This window comes from Homalodisca vitripennis, unplaced genomic scaffold (assembly GCF_021130785.1).
Source record: "Homalodisca vitripennis isolate AUS2020 unplaced genomic scaffold, UT_GWSS_2.1 ScUCBcl_6855;HRSCAF=14261, whole genome shotgun sequence".
In the NCBI taxonomy this organism is placed as follows: Eukaryota; Metazoa; Arthropoda; class Insecta; order Hemiptera; family Cicadellidae; genus Homalodisca; species Homalodisca vitripennis.
Window position 1 is genome coordinate 15,881 of NW_025782961.1, and position 16,921 is coordinate 32,801.

The 16,921-nt window shown below is 35.6% G+C and overlaps 1 protein-coding gene across 1 annotated transcript; it reads left to right on the forward strand.

Annotated features, from left to right (window-relative positions):
• The first annotated feature begins 393 nt into the window (after positions 1-393).
• LOC124373965 lies at positions 394-8,004 on the forward strand. Its single transcript, XM_046832273.1, has 6 exons — positions 394-898; positions 2,962-3,143; positions 4,154-4,396; positions 5,414-5,576; positions 7,597-7,686; positions 7,868-8,004. Exons 1-6 carry the CDS (start codon positions 867-869, stop codon positions 7,974-7,976), a joined length of 819 nt encoding a protein of 272 aa, XP_046688229.1. The 5' UTR covers positions 394-866; the 3' UTR covers positions 7,977-8,004.
• The last annotated feature ends 8,917 nt before the right edge of the window (positions 8,005-16,921 follow it).

The window sequence follows — 16,921 nt, forward strand, 5'->3', positions numbered from 1 at the left end:
GATTTTATGTATTTGGTAATCATTACTGATGAACAAACATGAACAGACTTTTAAAATAAAATTCACTTTTTGGACTCAGGATTCTCTTCCTATATTAGGGTTCCACCAGTCTTCACGCCTGTATGTATAATTCATCTACAAGATAGGTACCCAAACACTTATGCATTATTGCTTGTTTCAGTAAAACAAAATGAAGGCCTATTCCGTGACCTTAGATATTTGGAAAATGCTGGTCACATGTTTGTCGTACATCGCTCTAGCATTCACGGCCTGGGTCTTTCTGCGACTCCTCAGTGCATGCTTCTGGTTGCCCAACTTCCTCCAGAAATACCAAAACACTTCTTTCTTGCAGAGCTGTGCTGAAGAAATGAAGGAAGAAGACTCCAAGACCAAGTGAAAAACGAGTATTAAACTGGTTTGGAAATTGTGATGGCTGCTTTAATATAAGTGAAGTGATACACTATTAAGTGTAGAAGAGATTTCTAAATTTGTGTTAATACTTTTAAGTTCAGAGAATTAGTGCCTGACTAAGGTTCCGCATCAATGATTTCATTCTGACTGCTGGTTCAGAGTCAGAACTGGTTTAATAAACAGTTTATACCGGTGAATAAATTTGTTTACTCAAATTTCTAATTTATTTTTAGGATCTGATATGAAATGAACAGATATAGTAAACAGTGAATCAAAACATTTATATTGGGCCTGTGACTTTCAAGACTATGTGATAGCTTGGACTATTTTGCCTCACAACCAGTCATACTTATCAGTAATATATACATCAAATAAATCCGTTATTGACTCGAATAGAGTGGTCTATCACAATTATTGTTACTGATGATCACCCAATTTTTAAGTTGGGTAAAGTTATGGACAAAACCAAATACAATGAATCTCTCAGGTATGTTAGTGGTTAATTTTCTACACGATTCTTTTGTATTAGTTAAACTATTTCAAATAAAAGAACATAATTTTTGTTATTAGCTGCAAATACTATAAGTAGTATTTCATTTTATATCATTGTGTGAATTTTACTGAGTGTAGTCAATTTATTGCACATTAATTTAAATTATTATTATTTGTTGACAAGTGTATTTATTTTATTTTTGTTGTGTGTTGTTTTTAAGTCTAGCCTTTTCCAATGGCATATTCTAGGCCCAAATTGGTGGGCCAAGATATTCCCAAACCATCTGGAAAAAATAATGAGATTACTCTTTTAAGCCACCTTTATCTGAACGCTCTTTGCTCTATCAGACAAATCAAAGAGTAGGCCACTCCTTCTTTGATAGATAAGTTCAAACATTTTCCTGAGTGTGTTTTCTATTGAAAAATTATGGTCAAGGACATCTCTTAATATGCACACATCCGAAAAAGGAAGCTTGTTTTGGTCTTCCGCTTCCATTGTGAGGCAGATGGAAGGAGAAATACTATCAATGTCATTTAAAACTCATTCAATTTAGTGACTCCTTAATGAAAAACAACAATGGAATCATCCACATATCTCCACCAAAAGGGGAATTTCAAATAATTGACTCAGATCTTAGATGCAAATGATATTCTCAATCAGTGATAAAAAAATGCAAACAAAACAGAAGAATCAATCCTGATCCTGAGTTAGTAAATCAGAATAGAGAAAAATTTATATTTATGTTAATCCCTTATTTGTTGGGATTATTGGAGAAAATTAGAAGAGTAGGTAGAAAGTACAACATTAGAACTGCATTTGAAACAAACAGCATACTTGGAAAAAGTCTTGTAAAAACAAATTCAAAAATGGAACACAGGATTTTAAAAAATGTGTTTACAGCATAATATGTAGTCGTAATAGAGAATACATATGTGAGACAAAAGAAATTAGAATAAACAAACACAAAGAAAACTCACAAAGGGGCCAGCAGAAAAGTAAAAAATTGCTTATCATTATTGGTCCGGAGAGCATTGAGTGAATTTGGATGAAGCCTTCATAATACATCAGGAACCTTATTTGTTTAAAAGGAAGTTAATCGGAATTAATACAATAAATTAGCAGATCAACTGATCAGTCAAAATTATACCGCTTTGTAGTCAATTCTGATAGTATGCAACAAATCAATTACTGTATAGAATAATGCATTGTCACAGTACGGTTTTGAGAATCTCATCTAGAGTGAACTAATAACAAAACGGGCCCACTCTTATTTCCTTTTTGTCACAATCTTGTTTCTACTGTGCCAATTGCCATTAAATATTGGTTTCTCGTTAGTTTTCTGTGATTGGTCATTCAATGTAGACCTATTGTGGCCTGTATTCTTTAGTTCAATTTTAATAATTTGTGAGATTTTTTTATTAATTAGTTGTTTTAGAGAAAGCGTACATGGAGTTGACAATATGGTTGTTGCGATTCCTGACTTATGCGTGTCACACCGCTTTGGTATGATTTGTTTATTTTATTCTAGATTGTAGTTTTGTGTTAGGTTAGTTACACATAGATACATAACATCCATCTCAAAACATAGTGTTTGGTGGATCTCGAAACATAGTGTTATTGATTTTTTGTATCACTGAACAATGGTAAATGTCCGAAAAATCCTGTTTCCTTCCTTATTCTTCCATTGCCAAAGATCAGCTTTAAATATCTTGCTATAATATGAGTTGGACCCTTCCAAATACACATCCTGGATATACCTCTGGTATTTTCCTTAAGCTTAGTTTGAAAAATACATTTGAAATCTATAACTTGTGAAATTTTCAAAGAACAAACTTTTACCAGAAAACATTTCACTAAATTGTCTGATCAAATCAGTATACACTGTTTTGCAACTGTCTGGTTGAATTAAGACAAAATAGGTAAAGTTTCCCTAATGCTACAGAGGCTATCTCCGCATTGGAAACAAGTAATGTTCTAAAAATTATTTATTGCTTTGTTTTAAATCTTGAATTAAATTTTAAATTTAAAAAACTGGTACCTGAAGTTATGCTGTCTAGAAGTGAAATGAGACCAGTGGGCTGCAGTGGACAGAGAGGCTGCCCCGCCCCAGTTCCCCGTGTACGGGTGGAGAGGGTGGAGGGCGGGCTCTTAGTGGCGGGGGTCCAGATAGCTTCCACCTGTCAAGTGGCTCTTCCTGTCTCAGCCATCATATTTTTAGTCATCGGCTCGATTATCACAGGTAAGATAATATCTACTTGTGATTAAACATGAGTTACGCATTACAAGTATGTGTCCCAATTATGTTATGAACCCAAGCAATGTCACATACACACCAGAGAAGATGGAAATACAGAGAAAAAAGGTGTTCTACCTTAGCTGGTGCATGTGTGACGTGTTGTTTGTGCTCTTGCCTTCTGCGCAGTAATATCTTTTGTGTTAATTCTTTCCAGTCTAGACTTCATGCTGTTGGTGTACCATTCAGGTGTTATGTAAAATCTTTTTGCGTGGCAGTCCATCGCTGCAATTTTTAGTTTTTCAATTCAATTCATAACTTAATCATTATATCATAATCATTAATCATAATCATTTAATTAACAACATTTTGGGGTGAGAATACAGTAATGTAATTCACAAGAGATGAGTCGCCTTGTTCGACACCTAGAAGCATCGGTCCACCCGTAGAATTTAGATTATTTACAGCAGTAGCACCATAAAGTGAGATTCCAAAAGATATTATTGAGTGAATATATGAAAAATAAATAACGTTTAATATTTCTTTTTCACACAGGTTTCTCAGTCTAATTAATGCCTATAAACCTGATGAAATTTTGGAAAGTAATTTTTCTACATGAATGTTTCAGTTAAGAGGTTTGTCTATTTCCAAACCTAAAAATGTAATACTATCCTTATTTTCAATTATTTTATTACAATTGTGATTTTAAGTGCATGTTTATGTATTAGGGGTTTTTCTGTAGTGTCAGTGCAGTGAAGATTTGGCTCTCCCCACTCGCTCTCGGACTACACCAAAATGGATGTTATACTTCTTGAATAGTTCTTGTAGACTAGTAAGATGTAGCTGTATGTAACATCCATGCCCAAGAATGATCTTGCTATGAGGTTTACAAATCTTTAAGGTTCTGATATAATAATAGTTGCAGAGCATTAATTAAATTTAACATAGCTGGAGAACATTATGGATCGTGTCTGAGACAGTTTTTTCTGACTGGTCATGACTGACTGAATGTACAGTGATCGCGTACCAAGGTCAGACACCAGAGGAGGACCATGAAGCTTATGTCCTGAGAGTGTCCAACAGTACGAACTCACGAGTGCTCGGACCTGTCTGCTTGGCCATCGCTCTACTCATGATGCTTGCGGGCATGCTTGTCTGTCTGCTTGTCAAGTATGCTCACAGCAAGGAACAGAAGGTCTGTTTCCATTGTCCTATTCATGGTGACTTCTTCCCCATCATCCCAGTGCCTGTCAGTGCAGGTAACTTTATTTTCTATCTTATATATATATATATATAGTGTTTAAATTTTGTAAATACGTGGAGGGAAAGGTATATAGACAGAAGCAGAATGGTATACAGGAGAGGGTATTCATGCACAATGTGTAATAAATGAAACCATCTGACAGGGCAATCATTTATACATGTATACACATTACATAATATTCTATATACAAGCAATTACTTATCTTGAAAATTATGTTAGAAGTGTTGTATTTTCCTTTAAATCCTCATAGACATCTTGCACCATTCTTATTCCTTGTTATTCAGTTGAAAATTTTTTTCAATACATACTTTATATTGGTAACATATGATTCAAGGGAATTTATCTATTCATTTCCATTTAAATGATGAACACCAACTATTCTTCACAGAGTTCTTAGAGCTCTGATACAGCAGGAGTGGCAAGTTGTCCTTCAATGGGTTACCTCATACTGAGGAGTTATGGGTACCGAAAAAGCAGACGCCCTTGCTAAGACAGGAACCTACATGCAATCACTACCCATGTGGGTTCACTTCTGGCTGGTTTATACCTTCCAGTTGAAAACCTGGAGTATACTGGGCTCAGCAAAAACTGATGTGTCACTTAAATCTGGGCAACCTTACAGATGTCCAGGAGCGGAACTCATTAACCGCAAATATCGAGATCATGAGGGTGTGTCACTCCCTGCCTGCTTTGACTGGAGAGGCGGGTTCAGAGCTGGCTTCCCCTTCTTCTGAGGGGACATGACTGAGTTTATTGCCCTGAACTCTTCTTCATGGATCTTGACAGGAGATGGCCCCTACTCCTAACCTTACCCATCCAGAATATCCTATCACTCCGGAAGCAGCACAAAGGTCCTTTTAGGAGTAGGTGTAATTTCTAAGCTTCTTGTCCTAAGAGAGAGAAAAAACATGCCATCATCTCAAGAACCCATCACTCTAAAAAAGGCGAGTGAGGCTTTAAAGAATATGAAGGAAGCCATGGTTGAAAGTACAATGGAAAATTATGTTTTCAGTGACACGGCACAGGTCCAGACTGTTCCGCAGGCAGAGCTCTCCTGGAGCTCCACCAGAGCCTCCACAGTGCCCCTACAGTAACCTGCTCTCAGCTCGCAACTCTGTCTCCAGTGGAGGTTCCTGTCCTGTTCCGAAGCCTTTTGTAATCAACAATTCCCTAAAGTAAGCCGTTCTAACATGATGAAGTGAAATATGTCTTTTTTAAGGTGGAGTAAGTCTGTTTTAGCCCTCTCTTCCACTCAACCTCAAGACAATATAAAAAAATATAAACATTCCCTTGCAATTATAGAACATACTTAAAATAAAATCAGATAAAATATTCTTTATCCATACTGTATTACATGAATACAATTGAATGGTGTCAAAAACTTACAAATTAAGACCATGTATTTATGATCTTTTACTAAATTAAAATAGAGTATGGTACAATATCCTCATAGACCATTGAAAGAATAAAGGGTTTTATTTATTAAATACATTTTTAGTTTATTTTTAATTTTGAAAAAGAAGTTTCTGATTTATATTTTCAGGTATTTTCCAGCATATCGTGGCATTTTTTCAAAAAGTGCCAATTGATGAGGAGTAGCCAATTCGTCTCTCTGTCTTGTGTTGTACTGGTGATTAGTACCATTAAGTATTTGCTCTCCGATTCTTGACCTGACTGACAATATTACTTCATAAACATATAGCACGTAAACAGTAAGAATCTGTAATTCCAAAATTTTTCCTTTACTGAGGTTTGTGGTTTTAGGTTCAATATAATTCTTATTGCCCTTTTTTTAAGTTTTAGAATTGAATCAAGGTTTTTGGGAGTTGTTACGTTATATAAAGATATGCCAAAACTAATTATGGAGTATATGTAAGAAAAATAAATAATTTTTAAAGTTTTATAATCACACAGATATTTTAATTTTCTCATAGCATATAAACTGGAGGATAATTATGAAAGAACTCTATCAAAATGATTGTCCCAGTTAAGATTTTCAGCCACAATTAATCCAAAAAAAATGTACCTTTTCTACTTGGGATGTTAACTCACCTGTGCTAATTGGTTGTTCATTAATTTTATACTTTTTTATTTGGAACATCATACATTTAGTTTTTCCTAAATTAAGGAGCAGATTGTTTTCAGTGAAATAATCAGAAAGACTTATTAGATTACTACTTTTTTTTTATTTCAACGCTACCCCATGAGGATGCATTAATATTTAGACTTGTGTCGTCTGCATACAAGCATGATTTACTAGAGCAGCATAATTTTTACTGAAGATTTTACTGAAAGTTTTTACTGAAGATATGTAATCATTCCTAATATTTTTACCATCAAGGTGTGTTATTTGAACAAATTGTTTTTCGATTTTCAAGATAAGATTCAAGCCTTGCCGCTTATGCCTAAATTTTGGAACTTTTTAAGCAGGGATGGGTGAGATATAGAGTCAAACGCTTTGCTTAGGTCCATTAAAACCCCCATTACTTTCTTTTTTTCATCTAATAAATTGATTACTGACTCAATAAATTCTGTTGCTGCGGCGTTTACTGATTTTCTCTTTTAAAAACCATGTTGGCAATCTTAGATTAAATTTTTTGTTCTTAAGAAATCAACTAATTGGTCACATAAGGCTCTTTCAAATATTTTTAATATTACAGAATTTATATGTAAGGAAACTTACAATTGTATGAAACAAATGAAAAAGGACATTATAAAAACATAATATGTATCGATAAATTTGTTGTTGTTACCCTTATTGAATATAGGTAAATAATTTTAAAATATTTTTGGAATATACATTTCATACTTATAGGAATGACGTGGGGGTCACAGAGACTCTGAGGTTCTCTTCTTCACCTAACCTCAATGATGAAGTTAAACCCATTGTAAGAAAAAGTTTGATCAGAGATAGAGTGAGTTTAAGATTAGAAAACTTTTGATCTCATTAAGATTAGGCTGTTATCATAAATCTAGACTTAGTTAATCTGAAACTAGAGTGGTAAATGTTATTTATAACTAATTTAGGTAGTAAATAAAAGAAATTTGACACTGCTGCGTTTAAGACAGAACAGGGCTAAGAGCTATTTTCTGAAAATGTCAAATATTAAAAAAAAGTATCCAGTTTTTATCAAACAAATTTATTATTGAATTAGACAAACCTATAATTTGGATGCACTTTGTTGTTTATTCCAGATGCGTGGAGTATTTTTGGCCATTGACTGTGACCCATGACATTGCCAGTTTTCCTGCTTCTCGTACACCTTCTCCAACTCCCATCAACACGTAAGCATTGTACACGGAGTGGATCTAAACTTTGTCTTAAAATATTACAAGAACATTCCTTATTTCGCTAAAGCGTAATACAAGTATTTAAGATTACATTATATTTTGTTCTCTGAATAATCTAAAATTTAATCTTTATTTAAAATTTATTATAATTTACTAAAAGAGATTATGAATTTAGTATTACAGATTCAGAGATCAGAGATTCAAAGCCTATGTTGTCTACTGCCCTTCCAGAAGTCACGTTGGTGGCCCCTGCTACAGTCACGCAACCTCAGGCGGAACATTGAATCTTGGACCACTTATGGGCTGAACTGAAGTGAATGAACATCAAAATGTAGTGTTATACTCTTGAGATGAATTATACTGTTAAGAGTCAAAACTCATGCAATGTTGAATTTTACCTTTCAACTTTTTATTTTAAAATACAGATTATAAACACTGAAGCACATCAAACCTGTGTGTGTAATGGTACGTGAATGTTTTTATATCATCTATAAATTATATGAATGATTTCAATTTAGCAAAAATACTTCTTTTCTGAAACAAGAAAAATAGTTTAAACAATATCAATCTTGCTGAAATTTCTCCTTAATCATAAACATCTTATAAGTCCTTTAACAATATAAATATTTTTCAATTAATTTCAATTTTTTAAATTAGCATTTAAGAATATCTATTTTCTTGGGGCCTTCATTCATATATTACGAAAACCTATGTTTATAGAGATGTAATATTAATTAAGATGTTGTTAGCCATCTCAAGAGAAGAGCAATTTTTGTATTTCTTCTACAGTAAAAGAAATGTTTTAGCTGGTTTTAACACATTGGCTGCAGTGAACACACATTGCTATTATCCTGGCTGTCCTAAAGTAGGTGGATGACTCGAATTGAAGTGAAAGTGTTAACAATGTTTTCTGTAGCTACAGATGTATCATAGTTTAACACATTGGCTGCAGCGAACACACATTGCTATTATCCTGGCTGCCCTAAATTAGGTGGATGACTCGAGTCGAAATGAAAGTGTTAACAATATATTCTGTAGCTACAGATGTATCATAGTTTAACACATTGGCTGAAGCGAACACGCATTGCTACTATCCCCGTTTTTCTAAAGTAAGTAGATGACTCGAGTCAAAGTGAAAGTGTTAAAGACATATTCTGTAGCTAGAGGTGTGTGCATAGTTTAACACATTGACTGCTATGTTAAATCAAGTTTTGCCCGTAATCCTATTTTATGCTAGTACTTTTCACACTTAGCATGTTTCTTGAACCTCAAGGCAGCATTAAATATACACTTACTTTGCTAACTGCCTCTACTTTTCAACAATCTCAACATATAAAAAAATACAGTCCATTTTTGCCCATATTTGTAACAGTGTATCCAGTAAGTCAAAGTAAGCCAACAAATTAATGATCGATGTGATACTTTCTCTGAGTTGCATAATGTTGTTTTACTATCCTGTAAACTCAACCCTTATGGTATCCCCAAAGGAACTAAAAGAAGGATGCAATGTCAGCAAGGCATGTGAATAAAGATATGGATCCTCCAAGAACAATCCATCAACCAGGAAAGATTTTCATTAAGTTTAACAAGAAGCATTCATGGACAAAGTTGGTTCGCAGCACACATACTGGTATCGAAATAATTAACTCAATCCATACTTTACCAACAAGGAGAAAAAGAGCTTTTCAGTGCATTACTACAAACAAATGATATGGACTTTTGTTTTCCAGCTGGATTTTTACTATGACTGTTGCTTTAGTAGAAAAAACCATATTATAAATACCAGTGCCACTGTAATAATGAATTTGAAGCTAGATTTTGTAATGCTAGTGGCATTTGGCTGTTTTACTCAAAAAGATATATTGATGAAACTTCAGTATTATGACATTTAGGGCACTCTTTTATTAATTGACAACTACCTAAAAATTCATAAGCAGAAAGTGTTTTTGGAAGCAGTATGATTGCAAGAAACTGTAGTGGAATGGGGGTTGCACAGGGATTAGTATTTGGACCTTTGTTGTTTCATGTTGGTATAATTAACTTGCAAATTTTGTATATAGTACTCTACGCTGATGATGCAACTTTTAAAAATATATCTGAACACTTTGAACAACTGTGCCAATCAACTATTACTAATATTTCAGTAAGTTTCCAATATAATTATGTCAAATGAAGACAAAAAAAATTATTTAGCTTGAAATCAATAAATAATCAACTGTATGATGATTCTTGGATTACTTCAATTACATTTTTCAATAACCATCTACAAAGTAGCAGATACATTGAATCTATCTCCCAAAAAAGGATAGTTTCTTGAGGATAGTTTACCTGTTGAAACGTCTCTTTTATTAAAGACCCAACAGGTCCTTCCTTAAAATCGGATTCTTAAACTTCCTCATAAAGTTTGGATTGACTCGAAAATTAAAATGGTAAAGGCTGATCGTAAGTTTGTGTTGTTTCATACAAACAAATGGGTGCTGTTATCCACTGAAATAGTTTATTCATGAGTACATACATCATTTTACAATTATTATCACATTTGTTTTTTATCACCTTGTTAAGAATAATAATACAATAAAGTTGTTCCTTGAACTTCCTGAAGAAAATCTGTTCTTGACAGAAATGTATTGAAGTGTATCCGAGCTACCAAAAGAGTGGATTTATTTAATTATGGTGTCTAAATAAGATCACTAGTGCAATAAAAATTAATTGTCAAAGGAACCATTGAAGGAAAAATACATTTTGATGATTTAACATTTTATAAAAATAACTTTCTAAAGCTTAAAACTTTTTTAACCTTATGTGTTCATTGTTGAAGAAAGTAAATCAGCAGTGAGGGATTTTGAATGTATAATTGGGAAGGTGGAGATTTTGGGACAGGAGAGCTGAAGTTGAATATTTAATTGCAAAAGATAATCATTAATGCAATAAAGTAAACAAAAAAATATAACCTTAAACAATAGGGCTGGATTTTATCTGTGTTAGGAGACAGAATTGCTGGTTTGACAATTACTTTGCAAAATCTTTAGTCACTATCCGCACTTTCTTGTGGTTCATATTTTAACAACTTCTTTCTCAGTTCCTTCACTTGTTCATTTTTCTTACCAATAATTCTCTTCATGTTCATATAAGTGGTTGTTTGGTTTGAACTTCCTCTCCAGCTCCTGAAACATCATACAAGTTACATTAAGAAAGGAATATAGATTGGGTGGAGGTATTGAAGTTTAGATCTTCAAGGGGTGTGTTTCAATAAAATACCAGGTTCCTCGCTCAGAAGGGCTCACTTCAGGCTGGTTTATGCCTTCCAGTAGAATTCACACTGGGTACAGCAATAACCAATGTGTCACTTAAATCTGAGCAACATTATGGATGTCCAGGAGCGGCACATTACTAACTGCAAATGTCGAGATTCTGGGGTGCAAGGGTAGTTCAATAGGTCTAGTCTACAGCAGGAGATGACTGTTGGAGTTGGTGGGGTTTCCTAAGAGTTAAAGGTTCTTGCTAGCCTAAACATAAGGGCATGCTACTACTGCCTGCTTTGACTGGAGAGGCTGGTTCAGAGTTGGCTTCCCCTTCTTTTTAAGGGGACATGACTGAGAGTATTGCCCTTAATTCTTTCTCATGGATCTCAACAGGAGGCGGCTCCTATACCCAATCTTACCTATCCAGAATACCTTGTCACTCCTGAAGCAGTACAAAGGTCCTTTAGGACTAGGTATAATTTCTAAGCTTCTTGTCCTAAGAGAACAAAAAAGAATACTTTTGCACAATATTTCAGCATGCAGTACCCAGGTGATTTTCTGATATAACATAATTCCTAGATATTTCACTTTAAAAGACTACTTTATATTTTCAGGTATTTTTTAATGAAAATATCACTGAGTTTATTCATGATTAAAGTAGACCGAATTGAAAACAAAACACAGTTTGAAGCATTTTTAGAAGTGGATTTACCAATGAGTAGAGTTCATTAATATTAGAGTTAACTCATACTTTTATGCCTATGATTATGCTCATGATTTTTTATATGATTTATAGGGATTCTAATGAATTATCTTATCTTGTGTTGGGTGAACTGCTTCTACTCATATTCAAATCAACTGTCCAATATCCCTATTGGTTGGTAATATCACTTGGCAAGCTCGATGTTGGTGATCTTTATTTTCATTCTATATAGTAGAATTCTCCCAACCAGAATAACCCTTGCTTCCTGAAAATCAGCCAACTTCGTGATAACCACTCATTGTATGATAAGAAACAATGTACTAACGGACTTTACTCGTGACCTTTCAGAAAATAATGACCACCTAAGCAGAAAGCTCACTAAGGAACAAAGACTAAAAGAAGAGTTATTAGCACAGGCAGATGAAGAAAAGAAAAGTAGTGATGCTGCACTTAAACAACTGCAAACGTTGCAAACTAAGTCAGAGGAAAAAATAAAATATTTGGAAGCAGAATTAGCTAAAACCACAAAATGGGGCAGATAATGAAATTCTCATTCTCAGAAATGAAAATGCTCAATTAATTTCACGAGGGAAAGAGACAGAACAAGAGTTACAGAACTATAAAAGTAATTTTGTCGAAAACGGAGGAAGAGGTAGAGGAAAACCAGTTTAGATTTACTGAGCTGATAAACAAATTTAAAGTCTACACAAATTCATTCCTTGACAACTTTATGAACTCTGACTCAAATACCCACTTAAATAAACCAGGGAATAATAAAATTACATCCATGTTGGACAGAAAAGAAAGTCCACATTCCTCAGCTAGAGGTCACATGACCAGGACCATGAAGAACAGCCAACTGGATAACACTTTGCAAAAACAAAAACCTGTTCAGTATATCACTCCAAGCTGCTAAGTACAAAGCTAGCACTCAAAGTGTGAATCACACTTCTGAACAACACCACAACTTGACCGCAGAAGCCAGACAAATCTGCGTAAACAACACTGAACCTTCATTGACAACCAGGATTACGCCTTACTACAACTTGACCTCGGACAACACTGAACCTTCATTGACAACCAGGACTACGCCTTACTACAACTTGACCGCAGAAGCCAGACAAATCTGCGTTAACAACACTGAACCAACATTGACAACCAGGACTATGCCTCACCACAACTTGACCGCAGAAGCCAGACAAATCTGCGTTAACAACACTGAAACCAACACTGACAACCAGGACCACGCCTTACTACAACTTGACCGCAGAAGCCAGACAAATCTGCGTTAACAACACTGAACCAACATTGACAACCAGGACTATGCCTCACCACAACTTGACCGCAGAAGCCAGACAAATCTGCGTTAAACAACACTGAATCCATACTGACTAAAGTAAGAGAACACATCTTCCCTGTAAGTTCAGCTTTATGTAAGTCAGACAAGGAAAAAAACACAATTTAGAAAATCGCCACCTATGTATGCAAAACTGAAGCCTGAAAATCAAAGTTTGGATGAGTTTTTTGCAATGAATATTCAATTCTACCTTCCGATTATGACTAAAAACTCAGGAAAATTCTGCAGTCACTAGGAACATGATGCCAATGACTTCTTCTTCTGAGGCACTGCTTCAGATCTCACCAGTTCTCTTGGAAACACTAGGACAGGAGACAGATGAAATAGCCCTGGCAACACCTAATCATCACCTTCCTCTACCGCCACCATCTCCACAGGAACCTGGACATCAGATCCTGGTGCAAGCAGACGTACACCATTCCAATTCTTTTCTAGACCATACCAACATGTCAAGCTGCAATAGTAATATAAAAATTCCGCAATGCTCAGAGTCATCTTCAACAGAAACAAACTGTTTTTTAGGCAGCACTCAGCAGATAAAAATGACTACCTGACAATATGTCATCAAAACATAAGAGGTCTCAATACAAAAATAAACCGGGCTAAACCATCTACTAAGTGAAGTATGCCCCAGCCTCTTGGTTCTAACAGAACACGGTCTCAAGCAAAGCGATATTGAAACCACAAAACTTCTAGGATACTCTCTCGTATCTGAATACTGCAGAAAAGAACATAGACTGGAGGGGGTTGCTATTTATTGTAGAGACAACTTAATAAACAATATAGAGGGCCATAGACATGAGTAACCACTGCGAAGAAAAACTATTTGAGGCTGCAATGGCACATATTATAATCAAAGGGAAGCATCTCTTTCTCCTTGGCGTATACCGCCCTCCCGGGGTAAACATTCAAAATAGCTTGGACATCCTATCAAACATTCTGGACAATAGTCAAGCACATAATAGGTCGTTTATTCTGACAGGAGACATAAACGTTGACAGATTAAAACCCAACAACCCGGACAGCCTGATGTTTGACAACGAATTGGCAACACACAACATAAGAAGGCTCCCTTTGCCACCAACTCGCATTACAGTTGACACAAGCACTTCAATTGACTGTATATGCACTAATATTCCAGAACATGACCTTAGTGCAACAATTTTACAAACTGGACTATCGGATCATACCGCCCAAATATGTAGCCTGGACTTTTGTAAAAATGACGACAACACGCAAACTCTTCGGCGACAAATGGGAAGGAGAAACCTTGACCAGCTCAAGTCACTGCTTTCCATAAAAAACTGGGATACTGTCTATAATGCTGAAGATGCGGAAACAGCATATAACATATTCGAAGGAGTGCTGCAAACTGCCCTTGACATCTCCTGCCCTCACAAGAAGAGCAAAAATAAAACTAAGAGTAAACCAATTCACTACTATGACCAAGAATCAGCTGAGATAAAAGCTGCCTACTTAAGAGCCTCAAACACCTATGAAATTACCGGAAGGGCACAAGATAAAGAAACTATGGTAAATATAAAAAAGAAGTACGACAGAAAACTAAGGATGTTGCAACAAAATGCAAATACACAGAAAATAATGACATCTGACAACAAATCCAAAGCTGTATGGGACATAATACATACAGAGACCAATGCCAAAACAACTTAGCAAAACGTGTCCTAAGCTAAACATTGACGATGCAGTGGTAGACAATCCTCTTCAGGTAGCTGAACAACTAAACACTTTCTTTACTCAGATAGCAGAAGTGACATTACAGCAAAACAACCAACAGCCAGGAGACAGCAGATTAGAAGAGGACCTAAACCTCTTAAACCACCCTTTAATACAACCATTTGATCTGACCGCCACAACATGGGAAAAAGTAAGTCAAGTAATACACAACCTAAAAAACAAATCATCGAGTGGTACAGACGAATACTCATCAAAAGTTGTAAAGCATTGCGCAGTGGAATTGATTCATCCTCTTGCATCAATTATAAATAAATCATTTTCCCTGGGCCAATTCCCAACAAAGCTTAAAGTCTCCAAGGTCTATCCCCAGCACAAAAAAGGACCAAAAAACTGACCCAAAATACTATAGACCCATTTCCTTAATATCAACGTTTTCAAAAATTATTGAAAAAATAGTATTGAAGAGACTAATGACGCATCTTACACAACAGGACTTAATTACTGACTGCCAGCATGGCTTCCAGAAGGGAAAATCTACTTTATCTGCCATCATAAGTCTGGTCGAATCTATAATTGACAGCATAGAGGAGGGACAATTTGTCACTGCCTTTTTCCTAGACTACAGTAAGGCCTTTGATTGCTTAGGACACAGCCTCATCTCTAAAAAACTTGCAGCTTTGGGAGTAACAGGTCTGGAAAACAAGTGGTTTGATAGTTATCTCAAAGGGAGATCCCAAATTGTGGAGATTCAGCATACTACATCTGGCGTCACTAGCATGTTCAGATCTTGTCCTCAACCAATTACTAGAGGAGTCCCACAGGGATCTGTGTTGGGACCCATTTTGTTTATTCTGCTGACTAACGACTTCCCAGCTCTAATTCAAAATGAAAAGTACGAGCTGCATAATGTACGCAGATGATACCACTCTTCTTCTAAGAAATGACACAGCTGAACAATTGTACAGTAACTCTATCACATCATTAGAAAGCGCCATAATCTACAGTAAATTAAATGACTTAGCAATAAACCCTGACAAAACTACACAGGTACACTTTAGCAGGAAGAAAGAGGTACCAGCAAGCATTCCCAATATACCAGTGGCTAACCAGATCAAGTTTTTGGGAGTAACTCTCGATAGCAGACTCACATGGGCAGATCATGTAAACAACATATGCAATAAAATTAGTACAGGCATCTACGTTGTTAAACGTATTAAATGGGTAGGCTCTCTGGAAGCGGCAAAAATAGCCTACTATGCGCTAATAGAGTCTCACATTAGGTATGGCCTTATAGTCTGGGGAACCTCCCAAGGAAACCTCAAGAGAGTTCTGGTACTCCAAAAGAAGCCAGTCAGGACCCTTGCAAACCTTGAGCCACTACAAACTTGCCGACAGGCCTACCAGACCCTAGGCATACTTACAGTACCTGCACTTTACATTTATGAAGCCATCTTGCACGTAGATAAACTACATCTGCAGACTCACATGGACCTCCATAATTACCCCACACGCCATGCCTCAAGGCTCACCCTACCTCAACACAGAACAGCTTTTATACGAGAAGAAACCTTCATACATTGGCCGGAAATTTAAAAAACTTCTACCAGACTACCTCCGCAGCCTGACAGGAAACAGACTAAAGAACCTACTTCGAGAGTTTTTGCTGAAGAGACCTGTATATACCATTGAAGAGTTCCTGGAATCTGCTAACACTGGAACCACGTGATTTTAAAAATTGAAGCATAAACCTCCTAAACTCACAATGATGACACTATTAAACTGTAATTATCTAACTTTGCATTATGTATTATATTTTGACAAATTACTGTACTTAATGTTCACGTAATAAAGACATTTTGATTTTGAAACCCTCATATATAGGCCTGAAGATGCACAACCTACTGCCAGAGAGGATCTGAAGTAAAATCGGAAAATGTCTGAAGACTGCCCTAAGCGAATGCTTTATAAACCATCCACTGTACTCACTGGAGGGATACTTGCTTGAAGACAACAACCATCTGTAAAAATGGTTAATTATTGTTTTTCTTTTTAAATGTATTAACACCATTGCGATTCCCAAAGTTTCTGTAAATAAAGAATGTTTTGATTTTTACTTTGTTCTTAGGCTTACGTGGCCAGTGTCGCAATTAACACCTAAGTCTTCCAGTTCACACCACTTCAAAACATTGCTTGCACAATTATATTCTTGAAATACTTCAGCTTTGCTAA